The sequence below is a fragment of the Carcharodon carcharias genome, chromosome 18 (assembly GCF_017639515.1).
Source record: "Carcharodon carcharias isolate sCarCar2 chromosome 18, sCarCar2.pri, whole genome shotgun sequence".
Lineage (NCBI taxonomy): Eukaryota > Metazoa > Chordata > Chondrichthyes > Lamniformes > Lamnidae > Carcharodon > Carcharodon carcharias.
Window position 1 is genome coordinate 30,163,266 of NC_054484.1, and position 21,250 is coordinate 30,184,515.

The 21,250-nt window shown below is 40.0% G+C and overlaps 1 protein-coding gene across 4 annotated transcripts in view; it reads left to right on the top strand.

Moving 5' to 3' along the window:
- The window catches only part of LOC121290735 (sorting nexin-9-like), a 102,062-nt gene that overhangs the window by 49,442 nt on the left and 31,370 nt on the right, over positions 1–21,250 (top strand). For all 4 annotated transcript variants that reach the window (XM_041211587.1, XM_041211585.1, XM_041211588.1 and 1 more), the window contains 4 exons: positions 3,879–3,966; positions 11,861–11,942; positions 14,097–14,222; positions 17,273–17,390. In XM_041211587.1, the coding sequence (XP_041067521.1) occupies positions 3,879–3,966; positions 11,861–11,942; positions 14,097–14,222; positions 17,273–17,390 (414 nt within the window). The remainder of the gene's footprint in view (positions 1–3,878; positions 3,967–11,860; positions 11,943–14,096; positions 14,223–17,272; positions 17,391–21,250) is intronic.

Here is a 21,250-nt window from a genome sequence, read left to right on the forward strand (position 1 = left end):
AGAAGAAGTGCAGAAAATGTTCACGAGAATGGTTCCGGGGATGAGGACTTCAATTACATAGATAGATTGGAGAAGTTGGGACTGTTTTCCTTGGAGAAGAGAAGGTGAGAGGAGATTTGATAGGGGTATTCAAAATCATGAGGGGTCTGGACAGGGTAGATAGGGAGAAAGTGTTCCTACTGATGGAAAGATTGAGAATGAGAAGGCATAGAATTAAGCTAATTAGCAGAAGAAGCAATGGAGACATGAGGAAAAACTTTTCACACAGTGAGTGGTTAAGATCTGGAACGTGTTGTTTGAGAGTGTGGTAGAGGCATGTTCAATCGAGTTATTCAAGAGGGAGAATGTGCAGGATTTTGGGTAGAAGGTGGGGGAGTGGCACTAGGTGCTTTGCTCATTTAGAGATCCACCACAGACATGACGTGCCAAATGACTGCAACAATTATATGATTCTGATAGGCCAGACTAACTAACATCAATAATAGGGAAAATGATGGAATATTAGTAGGAATGTGGCAACAGAGTAGTTGGAGAATCATAACGTGGTTAGGCAGAGTCAACACCAATTTATGAAACCGAAATGGTTTTGGTGACAAATATATCCATGTTTTTTGAGATTGTAACTAGCTTGGTAGATCAAGAGAACCAATGGATGTGGTGTATTTGGATTTTCAAAAAGCATTCGATAAGATGCCACACAAGAATTTATTAGACAAAATTGAGGCTCATAGGATAATATGTCAGCACGAATTGAGGATTGATTAATGGATAGAAAACAGAGAATGGGAATAAATGGGTCAATCTTGGGTTGACAGGATGTAAACAGCAAGGATCAGTGCTTAGGCCTCAGCTACTTACAATCAATATCAATAACATAGCTGAGGGAACAGAGTGTATTTTATCTAAGTTTGCTAATGCACGAGGTTAGTTGGGAAAATAAGCTGTGAGAAGGATGCAAAAACTTATGGGCAGGTTAAGTGAGTGAACAAGAACATGACAGATGGAATATAATTTGGGGAAGTGTGAAGTTCGCCACTTTGGAAGAAAAAAATAGAAAACCAATATTTTTTAAAATGGTGAGACTGGGAAATGCTGGTATTCAGTGGGACCTGGGTATCCCTGTCCATGATTCACAGAAAGTCAACATGCAGATACAGCAAGCAATTAGGAAAACAAATGGGATGTTAGCCTTAATTACAAAGGGGTTAGTGTATGAGAATGAAGAAATCTTACTGTAATTGTGTAGGACCTTGTTGAGACACATCTGGAGTACTGTGTACAGTTTTGATCTCCTTACCTAAGGAAGGATAAACTAGTCTTGGAGGTAACATAGGAGCAGGATTCAGCCATTCAACCTGAAGAGCCTGCTCTGCCATTCAAACAGATCATGGCTGATCATCTACCTCTACAACAGCTTTCCCCACTATCCCCATTTCCCTTGATATCATTTGTATCCAGAAATCTGTTTCTGTCTTGAACATGCTCAAAGATTGAACTTCCACAGCCCTCTGGGGTAGAGAATTCCAAAAATTCCCCAACCTCTGAGTGAATAAACTCCTCCTCATCTCAGTCTTAAATGGCCTGCCCCTTATTCTGAGACTGTGTCACCAGCCAGGGGAAACACCCTATCCACATCTGTCCTATCACGTCCTGTAAGAATTTTGTAAGTTTCAATGAGATCACCTCCCATTCTTTGAAACTCTGGAGAATACAGGCACAGTTTCCTCAATCTCTCCTCATAAAACAGTCCCACCATCCCAGGGATTAGTCTGGTGAACCTTCATTGCACTCCCTCTATGGCAAGTACATCCTTCCTTAGATAAGGAGACCAAAACTGTACGCAATACTCCAGATGCGGTCTCACAAAGGATCTATACAATTTCAGCAAGACACCTTTACTCCTCTGCTCAAATCCCCTTGCGATGAAAGCCAACATACCATTTGCCTTTCTAATTGCTTGCTGCAGCTTCATGGTATTCTTTTAGTGACTCATGCACAAGGACACCTGGGTCCTTTTAGGCATCAACACTTCCCAACCTCTCAACATTTAAGAAATGCCTTTCTGTTTTTTCTACCAAAGTAGATAACTTCACTCTTATTTAGATTATATTCCATCTGCCATGCTCTTGCCCACTGACTTAACCTATACAATTCCCCTTGAAGCCTCCTTGCATCGTCCTCACAATTTACATTCCCACCTAGTTTTGTGTCACCAGCATATTTGGAAATATTACATTTGTTCCCCACATCCAAATCATTTATATTGATTGTGAACAGCTGTGCCTCCAGCACTGATCATAGCTGTACCCCATTAGTAACAGCTTGCAATCATGAGAATAACCTGTTTATTCCTACTCTCTGTTTTTTGTCTGTTACCCAATTCTTAATCTATACCAGTATATTACCCCAATCCCATATGCTCTAATTTTGTTTACTAACCTCATGTGTGGGATCTTATCAAAAGCCTTTTGAAAATCCAAATACAGGACATCCACTGATTCTCCTTTATCTATGCTACAAGTAACATCCTCAAAAAACTCCAACAGGTTTGTCAAACATGATTTCCCTTTCATAAATCCATGGTGATTCTGCCCAATCATATCATTATTTTCTAAGTGTCCAGTTATCACATCCTTTATAATAGGTTCTAACATTTTCCCTACTACTGATGCCAAACTGACAGGTAAATTGAAGTCGCCCATTATTACTGTATTATCCATGTTACATGCAGCTCTAATTTCCAAATTTATACCATTCCCAACATTACCACTCCAGCCTGGTGGCCTGTAAATAACTCCCACCAATGTTTTCTCCCCCTTGCTGTTTCTTAGCTCCACCCAAACTGATTCTACATCTTGATCCTTTGACATAAGATCCTCTCTCATCAATGTACTGATCTCATCCCCTATTAACATACCCTGCCTCCTTTTCCTTTTTGCCTATCCTCCCTAAATGATGAATATCTTTGAATATTCAGTTCCCAGTCTTGTTCACCTTCTAACCAATGGCAATTAAATCATACCCATTTACCTACCTATTTGCGCCTTCAAATTTTCAATGCAACAAAGGTTCACTGGACTGATTCCTGGGATGAAGGGTTTGTCCTATAAGGAGAGATTGAGTAGATTGGGCCTATATTCCCTGGGATTTAGAAGAATGAAAAGTGATCTAATTGAAACATATACAACTTTTAAGGAACTTGACAGGATAGATGCTGGGAGTATGTTTCATCTGCTGTAGAATCTGGAACTAGGGCCGTGTTCTCAGAATAAGGCCTGAGATGAGGAGAAATTTCTTAGCGAATTATGGATCTTTGAAATTCTCTACACCAGAGGGCTGTTGATGCTTAATCATTGAATATATTCAAGGCAGAGATCAATAGATTCTTGGATACCAGGGGATTAAGGGATAATAGGATAGTGCAGGAAAATTAGGTAGAGGTAGATGATCAGCCATGATGATATTGAATAGTGGAACTGGCTTAAAGGACCAAATGGCCTTTTTCTTTGCTTTAATTCTTGTATCCCTATGTTTATCTTTGATACATAGGTCATCATTGCCTTATATATGTTCTTGCCGAGGAACAATTTTACAGTAAAGTCGTTAATATTTTTATTTTTTTAGCTTTCTATAACCAACTTACAATGAATAACTTCATGTTGTAACCGGTAAGAGACAAGAAAATGGTCTCGACTTGTATATAAATATACCCTATACTAATTTTCAAACTGCAGTTTTTAAAGTACCTACAAATAAAAGCATGAGCTATTGTGTCTCAGAAGAGAAGTTCTTGGAAAAGAACTAAATAAAGGCCGAGTCAAATACCAGTATTTGAAGTTATCAGTATGTGCCTGAAACTATTTGCCATTTTCATACAGAATCAATTGACCAAGATTATGAGATGATAATCCCTCAGCTAGAGGACAAGAAAAGCAGTATCGAATCAACTCCTAAAAGGATATCCAGGTAAAAGATACACAATCAAAATACTGCAGACACTGGAAATCTGAAATAAAACCAGAAAATGTTTAACATACTCAGCAGGTCTGGCAGCATCTGTGGAGAGAAGCAGAGTTAAAGTTTCAGGTTGATGACCCTTCATTCAGTTCTGATTAAGTGGGACTTGTGCTCCTATGGGAGCAGACTGAAACTGTGTTGCTTGGCGTTGGAAGTTTATGTTTCTAATGTGTGTGTGTCCCTGCAAATAAAAACTTGTGTGTGTAAAGACTTGACTCTAGATCAATCCTTCATGTCTGGCTATCTGGAATTAAACAAAAGGTCTCTTCCAGCAGCTCCTAAATGCCATACAAAATCAACTACCAAAACAGGTTAGCTTCCTAACGAAGGCCGGTTCTGGTAATCAACTTGCAAGGGAGTTTTTTTTTAAATAGTCAGAAAGGATCAATTGTTTTTTGTTGCATGTTAAAGAAAAACTGAATAGCACACAATAACATATGGCTAAAATTTAAGCAGTTCATAAAATTGGAAGCATTTTTAAAAGTGAGTGATGATACTATTGAATTTCTATTTTATTTATTGCAGGAGATGATGATTTTGCAGTTACTGTTACTCTGTATCAATTGCTAAGGAAGAGGATAGTGTAATCTTCAAATAATACAGAACGAGAAATGATAGCATTATAAGAATATGAATCATTTATTTTTATTGGGATACTGACAGTTTCTTCTGTTCATTGTAACATGCCAGCTGAAGTTTGTTACTCACTGCTTGTTACATTTATATGAATGTTATTTCAATGAATGTTATCTCCAGAAGACTTTGCTTCTTCATATCCACAGTCTTTCTAGTTCTTCACTTTTCTATTGATTATCTCAACCTTTGCAACATGTCCTATGTTTCTAAGTGTGGCTCAGATTCCCTGTCATATGTTACGATAAATACCTCATTGCCATCTGTGTCAAGGGTCTTTGAGCTTACAAGCACAATTAAGGCTATATTAAATTGATGTCATGGGACATTCCACCATCATTGAAAACAGATAGCCATAGCAGCATTAGACAATCAAGTGAGGATTTTATTGAAGATAAAGGGAAAGAAGTTTTTGTCTACCTTCATAGTTTACTATGAGGCCAACAACATATGAGCTCACCATGGTATGCATCAGCCTATATCACTAGGTGGAATTTAATGCCCTCTCCCAAGGCAAGTTTGGAGGTGGGGGAGACATTTAATTGGGCGGGAGGATGCCAGGTGGGAACCCCGCCATCTTCCTACCTCTGCTCCTATTAAGTCCTGGGTGGGAGGGCCTGTGGACAGCCTTTCCATTCCAATGCCAATTGAAACCCTCAAATGGACAATTAATTCCCACTTAAGGGCCTCATCTAAGCCGTTGGTATTCAACCTACAGCAGGCTGGGCAGTTATGTTTGCTTGTGGGCTTCCGGGGTGAAGAGGTCCCCTTGTTCAAAGGCATTTAGTGCTTGATTGAGAGACCCAGCATCGTGAAGGGGAGCACCGGCTGAGAGCTACCCCACTGCCTTTTCTTTTGATCCCCCCCTGACCCCCACTCTCCAGCTTGCAACCTCCTCCCCATGACCCCCATCCTGTCCTCACCCACCTATGGCCTTGGACCTTCATTGGCCCTGAGCCTCTGGTGCTCACATTGCTGGTAGCTACTGCCTCTCCCCAGGTGGCACTGGTGGCATTGAAGAGCTGCTGGTCTCTGATTGGCTGATAACTCTCAAGAAGCGGAGTTTCCACCTCCTAGGGTCCTTGATCCTGGAGAAGGTCCACTGGTGGCCACTTAAGTCCCTGAAAAGTTAATACTACTGTAAATAAATGTGGAAACTTGAATCATGTGCAGCTTCCTTCAGGCTTGGGTGATGCCAGGAGCCTGTGCCTGTCTAGGAGGCCCTCATCAAGGAGGCAATGCGGAGCTCTTGCCAATTCTCCAGCTGGCAGGTGAAACCACTGTTGCCTGGATTAAATTCCACCCACTGCATCTTCTCAAGAGCTTTGTAATACGATTTTTCTGTTACCTCCTACATTTAGAAATATAATGCTTATACCATACATAACAAGGGCTGCAAAATTGCTTTTGTGATTTTCTCATTTGAGAATGATCTGATCCCATCATTTTAGGGATGAATTCAGGTAAATTTAATTGTACAACAATCACATTTGATGACAAATTTTGTACATTTCCAACCCAACCTACAATTAATTCCAAAACTGTATGCAACAAGTTGTTTGTAGCCAATGCTATTGCACTCCTAGACAACTGGGCTGCAATGGATCCAAAATGGCTACTGTTATGATTATTTTTACATTGGATTTTGTGGAATGCAGGAGTGAATACCTTATGGTCTGGACCTCGGACAACTGGCAGGAATTCCACAATAAATTAGCTGGAATCACTAAGGACAGAGGCCTTTCCTCCTTTTCTCCTTTGACGCAGGAATCACAGGTTGGGCCATTTCCTGATGCCACAATCCCACCTCCTGAATGGCTATTCCCGCTTACCATATCTTCCCCCTAAGAGTCGGGAGCGGATAGGAGTCGGGGCCACAGCTTCCTGAAGCAGGGCTGAGGCAGGAGTGGAGATGGGCGGCTGATGAACAGGGGACACTGGGACATCAGCCCAGCTCTGTAGATGAGTGTGAGGCCCCCTAACCCTTGTTCCCAAATCCCATCACCCACCCTCACCCCTGTTGTGGGATTTCTCAATTACACTTCTTGGGGTCTATTAATTTGCTGAGGGCTTCCTGTCGAATTAGTGTGGCCCAGAGAAAACAAGAGAAAGCCAAGAGACCCCAACTGGAGGTGAAGACACTGTTGATTTTATTATCATTGCAATAAGTCACATCTAATGAATACAAGCATGTATTCAGTTTTTATAGTAAGACCACTTCATTCATTGCTATGGCTAACAATACAGCAGAGATAGTAAACAATACACAGAGATTGCTTCCCATTTCAAATTAACGATTGTACACAGTCAAGTTCATGTTACAATGCAGCCGGAGGTAAACTCTGATAAGTATTGATAGCCTGTTAATGATCGGAGGTAAACTCCGATGAATATTGATAGTCTACTATTGTCTACTTACAGACATCCATCTCTCTTTAACTGCCCTCCCGTAACAAGGTTATGGGTGTTCACAATGCCCAGATGATCCTGATTATTTTAAACACACAAAATACACATGCAATCCACGTCAACGTCTGTCCCTATCTTACACAGATTTACGCTAGTAACTAGTTCAGCCTATTACCTTTGTTCTCAACTGCCCCAGGTTGGCTCACAGGCAGCAGGGGTCTGAGCACCGGGACCAAGGCGTTGTCCCTACATACCTTTTCATCTAGCTAATGTCGGGGGGGGACCACCACAGAGCCAAGGAACCATGTTCCCTGACTGAAAATTCCCCACAACACCCCCTTGTCCCCCATTCCTCCCCTCACACCTCCATGCCTCCCATTATTCCTCCGTATCCCCATGCCCACTCACCCAACCCTCATACCTCATCAACCTGCCAAGCCTACTCACCCATATCCACAATGCATGGAACTCTTGAGCCCTTTAATAACATTGATAAGTCTTTGAGATATGCATGAAACTTTTAAGATAAATGCTCATTCAAAAACCACTTCAAAAAAAATAACCTACTTAAGTGGTCATAAAACTGTCAAGGTAAAATAAACTCTCAGTCCGCTTGACAGCTGTGTCAATAATTCCAGCTGAGCTGAATCTATTTGGTTTGTTGTTCAAGCATTTATGATTGGATGCCATTTCACAACTGTATGAACAAAATCTTCAGAGCTGAAAACAATAAAACCTTTGAAGTTAGTGAAAGACCTCAACCATTTGTTCAAACTAAAAAGGAGAACAGATGTATGACCTGTCAATCAATTAAAAGATTAAATCACAGGGAACAACTGACAGTCATGTCTAAATATCAGTGTTGTTCAATGTAGAAGCGTACTTTATCCATTGGGTAATGTACTCCAATGCATCTGAACATTTTTCTATTTTCACACTGCTGGTCAATTTAATGGTCTCATATCTTTTAACAACAAATCCCTATCATTAATCACTGCATTAAAAACATACTTAACTTACCTAAGAGCATTATATTGTGACCTGTGAAGTTGTCAACACCTTTTGAACCTACCCATCAAAAGGTTCCCAAATATGGGGTTTCCCTATAGTTCATGACACCACTGAACTGTTGTGAACCACGTCACATTCAGAATCTGACACAACCCTATGAAGATAGTGGGAGCTCTAAAATGGCCACACTCACAATGGAGCCAGCCAGGACAAGAGTGCTGTGTTCAGGCTCGTGACCTGCCCCTTTCCCAATAAACCAAAATAGCTGCAATGGGAATAGGGCAGGAGCTCTGCATGCAGAATATGTATGCCTCAATTTCCACTCATCAAAACCGTATCAGGATGGGAAAATCCAGCCCAAAATCTTCTCTGCAATCACCCTCAGTAAATATGGCAAGCTTGTTTTAGTGTTGCCATTGGCTGTATGAGATCAAGCACTGAAAACCATCACTGCCAGCATGTCACCAACCCAATATTTATCCTCAGTCATTGAGAGAAAGCAAGGATGAAAGCAAGGACAAAGAGTGAGGGCTACCCAAGTGCTGCTCATGTGAGTAAAATGAGATAAATAAGGTGGTTCTCAACCCTGTGTTCAAATTCCACCATGGCCTTGTCCCCATCTCTGTAACTTCCATCAGCCCTACAATCCTGCTCCTCCAATTCTTGCCTCTTGTGCATTTTTTATTTTCATCACCCACCATTAGCATGGGCTCGGTGTCAAATTTTGTTTGATAGATATCCTATGAAGTGCCAATGGACACTTTTATCACTTTAAAGGCACCATATGCAAGGTGTTGTCATTGCTATTGTGCCATTGTTACAAATGCAAAGCTTATGAGATGGTTATGCTTTAGGAATATTTCTTTAAGGTAAAATGGAACAGTGAAGGAGATCATGTGACCTGTTCTGAATTTTGTCCCACAACAAGCTTGGGTGACTTGGTTGCTATGGGGACAATGGGGGGCAGAGGGGTGTTTTCTTAAAGGGAAGAAAGTGCTAGGTGTTCATACCTGTAGACAATAGCAAGAGCAGCTGTGCTAACTGTGGGTGAACAGTTGGGTCTGAAGTTTCGTAAAGATGACAACTTTAACACCTACTTGGAACTATTTTCGCAGGTGGGGGTGGGGGTGAGTGGGTACCGAGGTGGGGTTCCAAATTGGACATCCATGGTTAGGTTAGGCAGCTGCCCATATAAAATAGCAGCTGCCTCCAGTCATGTCAGATTTTCATCAGCTAAGAGTGGGAAACATGACATGTGCAGATAGATCTGGGAGGAGCAGATCTGAACTTTGTGGAGTTGTTTAGATAGGTGGGGTACCAGTTTGGAGAGGTAAGGTACCCCTTTGAATATGTTCCCAGGATACCTTTGGGAGGGGTAAGATGCACTTTGCGATTGTTAAAATTAGACATGAATGTGTGTAAAAAGTGCATAAACTCATTGGAATTTTCAAGCTCAATGGAACAGTCAAAATGAACTATCAAAAAGAACTGTTAAACTGTCAAGACATTTAAAACCCCTTCCTTTAAATATTTGAGAAAAAAATACCTGCTGCTTTAAAAAAGATCAATGCTTTCTATTTTACTCTGTCTTTTCAATCCTAAGGGTTTCCATTATTGGATGAGTACTGCATGACTGATTTCACAAACTGCCATTATCATTGTGGGGTGTCTCAATTTAGAGTTTGATTGACAGCTCCAGGTGGTTATATATGCTTTGATGTGGGATTATAAATTCTAAAGCTTGTTTTTATAAAGTATTAAAGGAAGCTAAATGTAGTGAATGGGTTTTTATCAATGAGTGTTTTTTTTAAAATAATGGATTCTTCAGTAGACACTTAAGAACTTTATTTAATCTCATCTCAGCATGGGTCTGCCATTGGTGGATCCTGGGTGTGTTGGCCTGGTATATGTAAGGGTAAAGGGTGGTTGTTGGGGGCATGGGTTGGCATAGGAACTATAAATTGTCATGGGGATGGGTAGAGGGGTATAGGTTGGCATGGAGGGTATGAGGGGCCATGGGGTTTGGTGAAATTGAAAGTCCCCATATTCTCATAGGCTATTCTCTGAGAGAGAGAGACAACCAATGGTGAGTTTAACCTGAGGATCATCATAATTCAAGCAAGGGGTGAGTTTGAGAAGGCGGAGCCTTCATGGATGACCTTAGCCAGTACAGGAATTGAACCCATGCTGTTGGCGTCACTCTACATCACAAATTGGCTGTCCAGCCAACTGAGCTAACCAATCCCCATGGGGTTGGGTAGAGGCACATAAATTGGCACATGGGATATGAGGGGTGTGTGGGGGCATGAGTTGAGATGAGTTGGCAAGGATGGGGCATAGTGAGTGTGTGGGGTGAGTGACAGGGTATGAGGGGTGAGGGCTGGAGGGCTATTTTTTATTTTATTGTTTTTTTTTTTAATTTTGATGCAGTGATGGTGCACCAAGGCCCAGCCCACACCCTAATCGGCAGCCCATGCTTTCATTCCAGAGTCATCCACCATGACTTCAATCTTCACCTGACTCCACCCGGCCGAAAATCAGATCTTCCGGGGCATTTTTTCTCAGGTCGGGTTTGCGGAGCCGGGAGGTGTCTTGACTCTGCGAGTAAAAATTCAGGCTTTGGTCTCCAAGACTCACAGGGAGCTATTAAGAATGTCAGGTTTTATAAATGGTCGTACTTTAAACAGTCTGTTCAATTCCAAGATAGAATGGAGTTTGGGATAGCAAATTAGCATTTGTACTTGGATTCAAGGCCCATGTGATTTTCATTGGCATGGAGATGGGCTTTGAAAAGGGAAAGGTCCATAGAAAGTCATTGCAGTATTGGGTTACAGGACTTCTAAGATATCACTGAATCTCACAGACACAAATCAGTCTGCAGCCATCTGAGAGACATTGAACTGGAAATAGAGGTAGCCAGTCCTGAAGCAGAGAAAATGCTGATTCTGTTGTTTACCATGCACAGCATGGGTGGGAGCTTCTGCTTGGATTAAAGAGACCAAATTTGTGAGGATCTAAAAAAGGCTGGAAGATTTGCTAGTTTGGGCTAGAGGGAAAGAATCTCCATTGTAACCCCCATAGTGAAAGTCAGTTCTGGGATGATCCAGTTGGAAAAGGAAAATGGAAGCAAGCCCGTGGGAGAATAGCTTTGGACTGGATCTAGGACAATAAAATTTCCACTTAAGGGACAGCATTAAGTATAAATTTGGCGTGGGAATTTTGGTGTTAAATGGGGAATTTCTTTTCTGTAATTTAGAGTATAAGTTGCCTGCTGGATACTGTTTAGGCAATGTTGCTTTTAGTTTGTTTGCTACAGTTAGAGTTTTAAAACTTGAAACCTTGTCATGTAATCTTCTCTGTCAGTCACTGGAAATTCAAATACATTTTCAAAGTTATTTGTCTCTACAGGGATCGTAACATTGTAATTGAGGAAATTTTAATGAACCAATGTGCTGAAAGGGCCTTCTGTTTGCAAATCTACTGAAATGTTCCACTAGATACTTTTACCATGGTTCCTAGGTTCCTCTTTGACATAGGTTGTAGCCACTTTTTCCTAAGACAGCCTCAAGCATAAGATACTCAATAATGCAGGTTATTGCTGATTTACCTGTCACCTTAATTAACTCTAAATTGTGTCTGTGCCATAATTTTAAAAAAAAAAACAATTAAAAGCAAACTTGTCTATCCTTGTCCTTATTTTGTATGCATATGAAAATTATACTCAGTATTAAAAGCAGGTTTCAGCTTGGTTCCGAATTAAAAGTTAAGCACTTTTTCCTGACATTTGTAGGCTGTACCATTTTACAAAAACGGAAGCAGAGCCTTTCATAGCAGGAAAAACTGTCAAGACAACCACAAAAATCCAACTGACAGTAAGTAAAAGTTTTATCTTTGGGTTTGTTATTTTAAATTAGATGCTAAATTCTAGCATGTGTACAATTTGTGATATAAATTGTTCACTTAGTGCAGCCAGTAATGTTTCAGAAATGGTACCAGATTGTTGGGGGCCAGTGAGTACGGAAATGAATTCAAAGGAGAAGTACAGTTTCTTTGTTCCTCAATATTATCATCTTTTGCCCATTTATGAAAAAGAGTATATCATGGACTTTAACAATAACTAGCATCCAAGAAGAGGTCAAGTCAATGAAAATTTGTTAATTTTTTTTCTTATGCTGTTACTTCTACGTTCAGTGACTTCTGGCTCTAGGTTGTAATCACCACGACTCAGCTTGTGGAAGTGTTCGTTAGACATACCTAAAAACATGTGGACCTCAACTCGTATATTCAAATAGCACCCACACCCAAAACTGGTTTGGACCCCTGCCTGTGACCTTGGATGAGCACACTGCTGACTCCCACTCATTTTGTACCGAAGTTGAAATCCCCTTGTCCCATTGTCTTCAGTCCCTGACACAAACTCCAAACTTGTTGCACTCACTCTCAATAACACCACTTCCACATGCTGAGGCTAAATTGAGCTCTGCAAAACCGTAGCATCTTCTTTGACTCAGGTCTTGGCTTCAAACACCAACATCTTGACCAACATCAAGATTGCTTTCTTCCCCTTCCACTGCTGATGGCCTTATTCATACTTCTGTCACCTCTCAACCTAATTTCTCCAAATCCTCCTTGCCATACTTCTATTTGCCGCAATCCACCTTTCATAAACTCCAGCTCATTCAAAATATACACCCCTGTATCCTGTTCCACACAACGTGCTGCTCACCTAACACATACATTTTCATCAATCTGCACTGCTTCCTTGGCTGCAAATGTGTTGCATTTAAAATACTTTTCAAATCTCTCCATTATCATTTCCTGTGTCCTCTGACTACAGCCTTCAGTGCATCACCCCCTCTACTGCAAGATTGATGGGAGATATTTTAGCTGCTACATCCCACCTTTTGGAACTCCCACTGCTTCTGCACTATTCATATCCTAAGTCAAAGCAGGAGTGAGTGATACGCAAAGCTGGGTGGGGAAGTGACTCATGGTATTTTGCTGTTATGGGCATATAGTAAACGTCAGCTGTGGCCTGAGACTTGATCGTACCTTTTTGCAGGGCTGCTGCTGCACTGACCAATGGGCTGTTTCTGCAGAGTGCTTCTGAGGAAGCCCTCCTGACAAACTGTTTGGGCAGCACCACCTAGACTTCAGCGTTTGCCAAAGGGAAGGCCTAGCTAATGATGGGCTGTATTTTCAGTTACCTATAGGTTACGCCTGCATCGACAGTTCCTTTCATTCATGCCCCTTCAGCTCTGCCAAATGTTTTTGATGCGCTACGCTGGGATGCCTTTTAATGATTGCCAGAAGCTTTTAAAATTTTTGTCTCACCACCAACCCCACCCCACCCCGAGACATTAGCATTGAGCTGAATCACCAGTTAATTTGTTTTGGTAGTGTTTGTTGAGAGATGAATGTTGGCCAGGCCTTTGGGAGAATTCCTGCTTTTCTTTGAAAAAGTGCCATTGGATCCTTTTTTTAGTGCTGCCACAATCGTGTTTGATATTGGTCTTTGCCAAAAATGTAACACTGGAGTTCATGAATCGGCAGCCAGTTTTACTTTGCCTGATTTTCCTTTCACATTTTTTCCAAAGACAAACTTCACCACTGGAGGTTTCAAAATGGCTTCATGCCAAGAAATCACCAGAGTGTGCCTCAAACTGCCTCAATTTAGAGATCAAGTGGAGGGCTACAGAATCAGAGAATGTTGTCATTTTTAATTTACATAACTCCATTTATTTTTAAAAGACACTGATTTCACAATCAGGCATACCCAAAATTACAATAACTCCAGTATCAAAACATTATGGTGAGGCATTCCTTTAAATTGCTAGCATTTTCAAAATGTTTCTTTTAATTAATTCTCATCATGGTTGTACCCATATTATATATTCTCATTATGCTTCATAATAATATGCACACTGATAATTTGTAAGATGATTGCCACAGCTAATATATGCTGTCTGTATGATTATTTTACATCCAAAATGAATTAAATTTTCACTGTTCTATTTTTGCCTTAGTTCAATGAAAATGGTGCATCCTGGGTGTATCCAATAGTACCATTGGAATGCATGATAGCCAATCCTCAGATAGAAACTAAATATTCAGGGATGAAGAAATACATTTCTTATCAAATTACACCTAAAGTAAGTATCAGTAACATTTTATGTAGTTGGGCGTGTGATGGGGTTCGCAATTAACTGGTCAAATCGTTAGGCTGGAAATTATTGCAGGATTGGATGAAAGTTTAGCATGCTTATTTAAAATATTAACACCAGCATCAAAATAATAGAGTAGAATACCATATGAATGCCTTTAATCTTCAACCATTATTCTCACCCTCTGTAGTTTCTACGTTATAATCTGAAACTCATCCTAAACACTATTCCCTATAGCAGTGCATTATTCCCTCTAACAAATATGTAACAGGACAATGGAAAATTTCTACTAAATTCATGGCTGTTTTCATATACCAATAACTACTAGATTTATATGTGCATAAATCATTGAAGCTGGCAGGATAGGTTGAGAGTGTGGTTAATACAGCATACAGTATCCTGTGCTTCATCCAGAGGGACAAAAGAGTACAAAAGAAAATAAGTTATCTTGTGTAAAACATTGGTTAGGCCTCAACTGGAGTATTATGTTCAATTCTTGGTGCCACACTTTAGGAAGGATGTGAAGGCATTACAGATTGTGCAGAAAAGATTCACAAGAATTGTTCCAGGGATGAGAAACTTTGGTTACCTAGATAGATTGGAGAAGTTTGGACTGTTCTCCTTGGAGAAGAGAAGATTGAGAGGAGATTTGGTGAGGGGTCTGGACAGAGTAGCTAGGGAGAAATTGTTCACATTGGTGAAGGATCAAAAACCAGAGTTAATTGGCTAAGGTAACTGGCAAAGGAATCAATGGTGACTTGAGGAAAAGCTTTACCTTGCAGTGAGTGGTTAGGATCTGGAATGCACTGCCTGAGATTCTGGTGGAGGCAGGTTTAACTGAGGAAGAGTTGGAGGCTACAGGAAGAAGGTAGGGGACTGACTCTAGATGAATCACTCCTACCAAGAGCCAGCCCAAATACGATGGGCTGAAAGTCCTTCTGTGCTGTAACCATTCTAAGATTCTAGGTCAGGTTATTACTAATCTTCTGAAAGTCCAATAGCAGGTGAAGTGGGCAATACAGTATGTTAGATTGTCAATGTGTTGCCACAGACCACTCGCAGACAAGCTTGTGCCCAAGATTAGCTTGACGTCCATCGTGGAGAAGGTATGAGAGTCGACCATTAAAGAGGTTATAGCTGGGCACTTAAGAAAACACAAGATAACTGGGAAGGGTCACCTTGGTTTTGTGAATGGGAAATTATGTTTAACCAATTTATTAGAGTTCTTTGAAGGTGTAACATGTGCTATGGATAACGTCATAGTGTACTTGGATTTCTAGAAGGCATTTGATGAGGTGCCACGTCAAAGGTTATTGTGGAAAATAAAAGCTCATGATGTAGAGGGTAACATATTAGTCTGGATAGAAGATTGGCTGGCTGGCAGAAAATAAAGAGTATGCATAAATATGTCTTTGTCTGATTGGCAGGATGTAACAAATGGAGGGATCCGTGCTGGGGCCTCAACCTTTTACAATTCACATCAATGACTTAGATGAGGGGAGTGAAGGCATGGTAGCTAAATTTGACACAAAGATAGGTAGGAAAGTATGTTGTGAAGAAGACATAAGGAGTTTATAGATAAGTTGAGTGAGTGGGCAAAAATCTGGCAGATGGAGCATAATGTGAGAAAATGTGAAGTTGTTCACTTTGATGGGAAGAATACAAAAGTAGAATATTACTTAAACAGGGAACGACTGCAAAATTCCGAGATGCAGAGGAATCTAGGTGTTCTCATGCATGAGTCACAAAAAATTAGTATGCAGGTACAGCATGTAATCAAGAAGGCTAATGGAATGTTATCCTTTATTACAAGAGGAATTCAACATGAAAGTATAAGGATGTTACGCTTCAGTTATACAGGGCATTGGTGAGATCGCACCTCAAATACTGTTTGTAGTTTTGGTCTCCTTAGAGAAGGAGGGATGTAAATGTGTTGGAAGTGGTTCAGAGGAGGTTTACTAGATTGACACCTGGAATGAGCGGGTTGTCTTATGAGGATAGGTTGGACAGGCTGAGCTTGTTTCCACTGGAATTTAGAAGAGTGAGGGGTGACTTGATTGAAGTATATAAAACCCCGAATGGTCTTGACAAGCTGGATGTGGAAAGGACGTTTCCTTTTGTGGGTAAGTCCAGAACTAGGGGGCACTGTTTTAAAATTAGGGGTCACTGTTATAGGACAGAGATAAGGAGAAATTTTTTTCTGAGGGCTTTGTGACTTTGAAACTCTCTGCCTCAGAAGGCAGTGGGCCACTGAGTATTTTTAAGACAGAGGTAGAAAGATTCTTGTTCGGCAAGGGAATCAAAGGTTAATGGGGGTGGATGGGAATGTGGAACTCGAAACATAAACAGATCAACCATAATCTTATTGAATGGTGGAGCAGGCTCAAGGGGTCAAAAGGCCTACTTCTGCTCCTACTTCATATGTTCGTAAGATTCCTTCATTGCAGCTTCACCTTCAGGGATGATGCAACAGAGGGACTAGGCGCATCTTCTAGCTATTAGTTACATTGTGACATTTGCAGAAGCTTGGAAACAAACCATCTTGTGATCTCAGCAAAGCTGTGATATGTGGCCCAGAAAAAATGAAGAAGTAGTAAGGAAAGGTATAAAAGTGGAATAATAAAAATATGAGAAGCTCGAATCATTGTCTAAGCAACCTTTGTGCAACTTAGTGAATAGCTACAGTTAGATCTCTTTGGTTTCTCAACAGGCAGTTATACAAGTTTCATCCTCTTCAGATTTTTCCCAGATCAATATTTGTTTGGAACTTGCAATCCACAGCACAAATGTATCACCAATGGATCATATGTTCAAGTGCCGGCTTTAATGTATTACCACAAAAACTTTGCATTAACACAGATGAATGTTGAATTTGGTAATCAGGAAGACATTTTAGTGCTATGTTTGAAAATTGTGTTGAACTGTTGCTGTTTTGCTAATCAAAATGCCTGGATTTAATATTCACATTCATTTCATATTTTCGCAAAAAATAATTTGCTCTCAGAATGTTCTTAAAGTTAATTTATCAACATTTATAGGACACAAGTGTTTCAGTTTACCATCGATACAAACATTTTGACTGGCTATACTGTCGACTAATACAGAAGTTTGGGTCCGTAATCCCAATCCCTCTACTTCCAGAAAAAGACATTCCATGTAAGTACCGAATGAAATATGTCATGAATAGATCCTGTGTGTTTTAATGCTGACCACCACCATCAATACCTGCTTATCATAGAACTGAAGTTACAGAATTAGCAAATTAAGGAGGAGAAAACATAACAATTTTTCAGTTACTAGGTCTACTCATATCTAGCATTCATATACATTACATACATACTTAGTATATGTTTGATAATTTCAGTCTTTAATTTGATTGACCTAATCTGATTGAACTCGAATTGAGTAAACATTTACTTAACAGCTATTATAATTAATGTCCTTAAAGGAACATAGATCCACATTTGCAACAGTGTGATATATTTTTCATTACATGGAATAATAACACCCAACTTCATTAATGGATTTAAAAAGTTGAACCTATTGAATGTTATTTTTCGATTTTTTTGAATGCTGTATTTGAACCATGGGAACAATAATCACCAAACTGATCTTGGATGGCAGTGCAAAATGGCCGATAGCTTATTGGCAGTCAATTCTCCACCTTGCCTGATTTTAAAATTTCATTTGAAGTCCATGCGAAACAAAACTGGGTGGGGTGTAAATCAGGCTGCTAGTTCACTTTGGCCTGTTCTGCGCTGCCAGCCTTGACTAATTTCACCCCTTGTATAATAAACACATCTCATCTGTCCTTGGTCACTGGTGATCATTTGACCAATACAGGGAATTTACTTACAATAATAAAGTAACAGCTTTTACTGGTGCTTTTTCGGCTACAAAAGAAATCACCCTTCAAAAGTATGATATTAGAGAAGTAAACCGAAAATAAATAGTGATATATATCAAATGTTGCAAGTGACAAACAGAATAGTATGAAACATATGAAGATATTTAGTACGGAATACATAATATATTAAATAAGCTTAAGATATTTTGTCCATGACCAAACCACGGTAAATCAATTGGAACACTAAATTTGGTTACCAGATTTACAACAATGTCCAGATGTAAAAATTTAAATTTTGCAATTACAATTTAACTAATTGGTCACTAATGGCATTGCTCATAATCAACATAAAAAAACTTCTCTCTGCCGGTAAATGTTTCTTTGCTTATCTCCGTCTCCATAGGCAGGACTTTTTGCTGAGTGGGTGAGCATGTGCCCGACTTGCTCTAGTGTAAAATGACGTGTGATGATGTTGGGCAAGCGCCCTGATGTCATCACACATTCGCCAACTCCCACACGTGCCTGCCGACAATTAACAGGCCTATTAAGGCCTTTGAAATCACAACTGAATGTACCTTATGGTTGGCAGGCAGGCGAATCGGACAGGCAACTTTTGGATTTTTTATGAAACTTCATCCATGGGCGGGATGAGATTTCCAGCATTATATTATGTATTCCGTAAAATAAAAATGTTGAAATATCATTTATAACATGTCCCTGCACATGTGACAGAGTCACATGAGGGGACATATTTTTAACATTTGTAAAATCTTTATTTGCGTTTTTAAAAATCTTCAGCTCTCTGAGACAGCTCTGTGCGCCAGGGAGCTTTCAGTGCACATATGTGCAAACTTCCACGTTCACCCTCCTCCTGTCCCCACCCCAGCAGTGCTCAGTATTTTGCAAGCCAGTGATAAGGAATCATCAATGTAAAATCATCATGGTCTGTGAGAAGAGAGGTTTGGAGAAATTTTACATAGATGGTTGTTGCAGCATGGACACGATGCCACAGGGAGAGTTTGTGGCTTTTGAGGGAATATTGCTTAAACTTTTAAAGCAAGGTATTTAGAGGGCTAAGGGTTTGGGACTAGCTAAGGGTTGCTGTAGCAAAGTGCCAGCATAGACACAAATAGCTGAATGGCCAATTTCTAAACTGTATATTTCTATGGTTCTATGGAATCCTGTGATATTAAGGAGGTCAGAGCTTCCATCTGTCACGGAGCTATGGGCACTTGTATTTAATAAGCACTTGTTTTAATAAAATATGTTTTGTATTATTGGCCAAAAGGTAAAAAGGTTGGTGGATATTTAAAAATCGTCACCAAAAGCTAGTAATGCTACTCACTCTGTATGCGTTCTCAAAGCACTGCCTATTTTAAACTCAACTCCAGAAAGTTCATTGAAACTCTATCTTCATTATTGGCTGCTGACCTGTTGCCCTGCTTAGAAAAACCTCCCACGCTCTCAGCCTCAGCAACTTGGGGACCCTTGTTTTTATCTACCCCAATAATCTCCAAAACCATTCCCAGCTTGATATTATTTTTCCCTTTTTGTTTAATTACACGTTTGACTGCTTTCCCAGTTAACCACTAACTTGTGGATTAATCAGTTTTTGGATCATAAAATGGCCCTGAAAAGAATTCTAATGAAATTCAGCCCAAATCATTGGATATTTTGTTCTTTTTGATGACAATCCCTTACCACTCTGTGAAAGCAGTTTTTGAGGGGACAATGCAACGTTAACAGAGCTGAGGATTTTTTGCTCAGTAGTAAATGGTGGCATTCCTGCTTTTGTAAAGCTTCCCCCAAACATTCTCTAAATATGTGAATAATTTATATTAATAACGTAGTAAATAGTGAGGAGGAGTAGCAAATGTCAGGAGGAGGAGACGTAATATAAACAAAATTGCACAATTTTAACGGGAGGGAGGCTTGGGGAATTTATGGACACAAATATTTGAAGGCAATGTGAATAGTTGATAAGCTGTTTAAAAAGTCTAAATGGGATCTATAGCTTTATAAATAGAGGCATGGAGTACAAAAGTAAAGACGCTGTGCTAAACCTTTATAAAACAATGGTTAGGCCCCTGAGCTGCAGTATGTGTCCAATTCTTGATATCACCCTTTAGGATAGTACCAGGGGTGTGAGTCTTCAGTTATGTGGAGAGAATAGAGAAGGTGGGATTGTTTTCCTTTAAAACAGAGAAGTTAAGGAGAGATTGAATAGAAGTGTTCAAAATCATTAAGGTTTTGATAGATTAAATAGAAAGAAACATTTTCCACTGGCAGGAATGAGAGGACACAGATTTAAAATAAGTGGCTAAGGAATCAGAGGGAGGATGACGAGAGTGTTTTTCTCACACAGTGAGTTGTTCTGATCTGGAAAGCACTGGCTGAAAGGGTGTGGCTACAGGTTCATTAGTAATTTACAAAAGACAATTGGGTAATTACTTGGGACAAATCTGTTGAGAAATGGAATTAATGGAATAGTTCTTTCAAAAAGACAGCGCAAGCAAGATGGGCTGAATGGCCCCCTTCTGTGTTGCAGAATTCTCTGATTCTGTCTGTCTTGTTTGTTAATATAAACAGAGAGCGCTTGATGCTGATATTGTTACGACCAGGTGAGGGGGAGTGAGCTGGCTCCCCTTTTATTGGTTGGTCACAACAAAGGTTTTTTAAAATTCCTTTGCCTGGTAGATAGCTTTTCCAATCCAAATGCATTTACTTTTTAACAAGGAGGCAGTCAAACCATGTTTTCTTGAGTCAAAGAAAGAGCAAGTTTATTAGTTCCTAAAACCGAGAAAAAAATTAAAAGATAGACACACACGCACGCACACCCACACACATGAAGCATAGATTATGGAACATTGTGGTCGTTGAAGTTTGGTAGTTTATGGTAGAATCCTGGAGTTGAATTTGTTCTGGTCTATACTTTGTTGAAGATACTACTTTTTGGCTTCCAAGATAGAGATGGAGAGATCTTTCCTGCTCTTTTCCAGCAGAGCTCTTAGATGACTGTCATGTTTCTTTCATCCAGCTTGCACCCCTCTGCTTTTTGGCAGAGCCAATTTTTAAACTCATTTCTATGTATTCCCAGAAGGGAATCCAATTATCATGTCTTGCATCCAGTGTTGTAGTAATGCCTGTATTTTGATTTTTCATCTCAGAA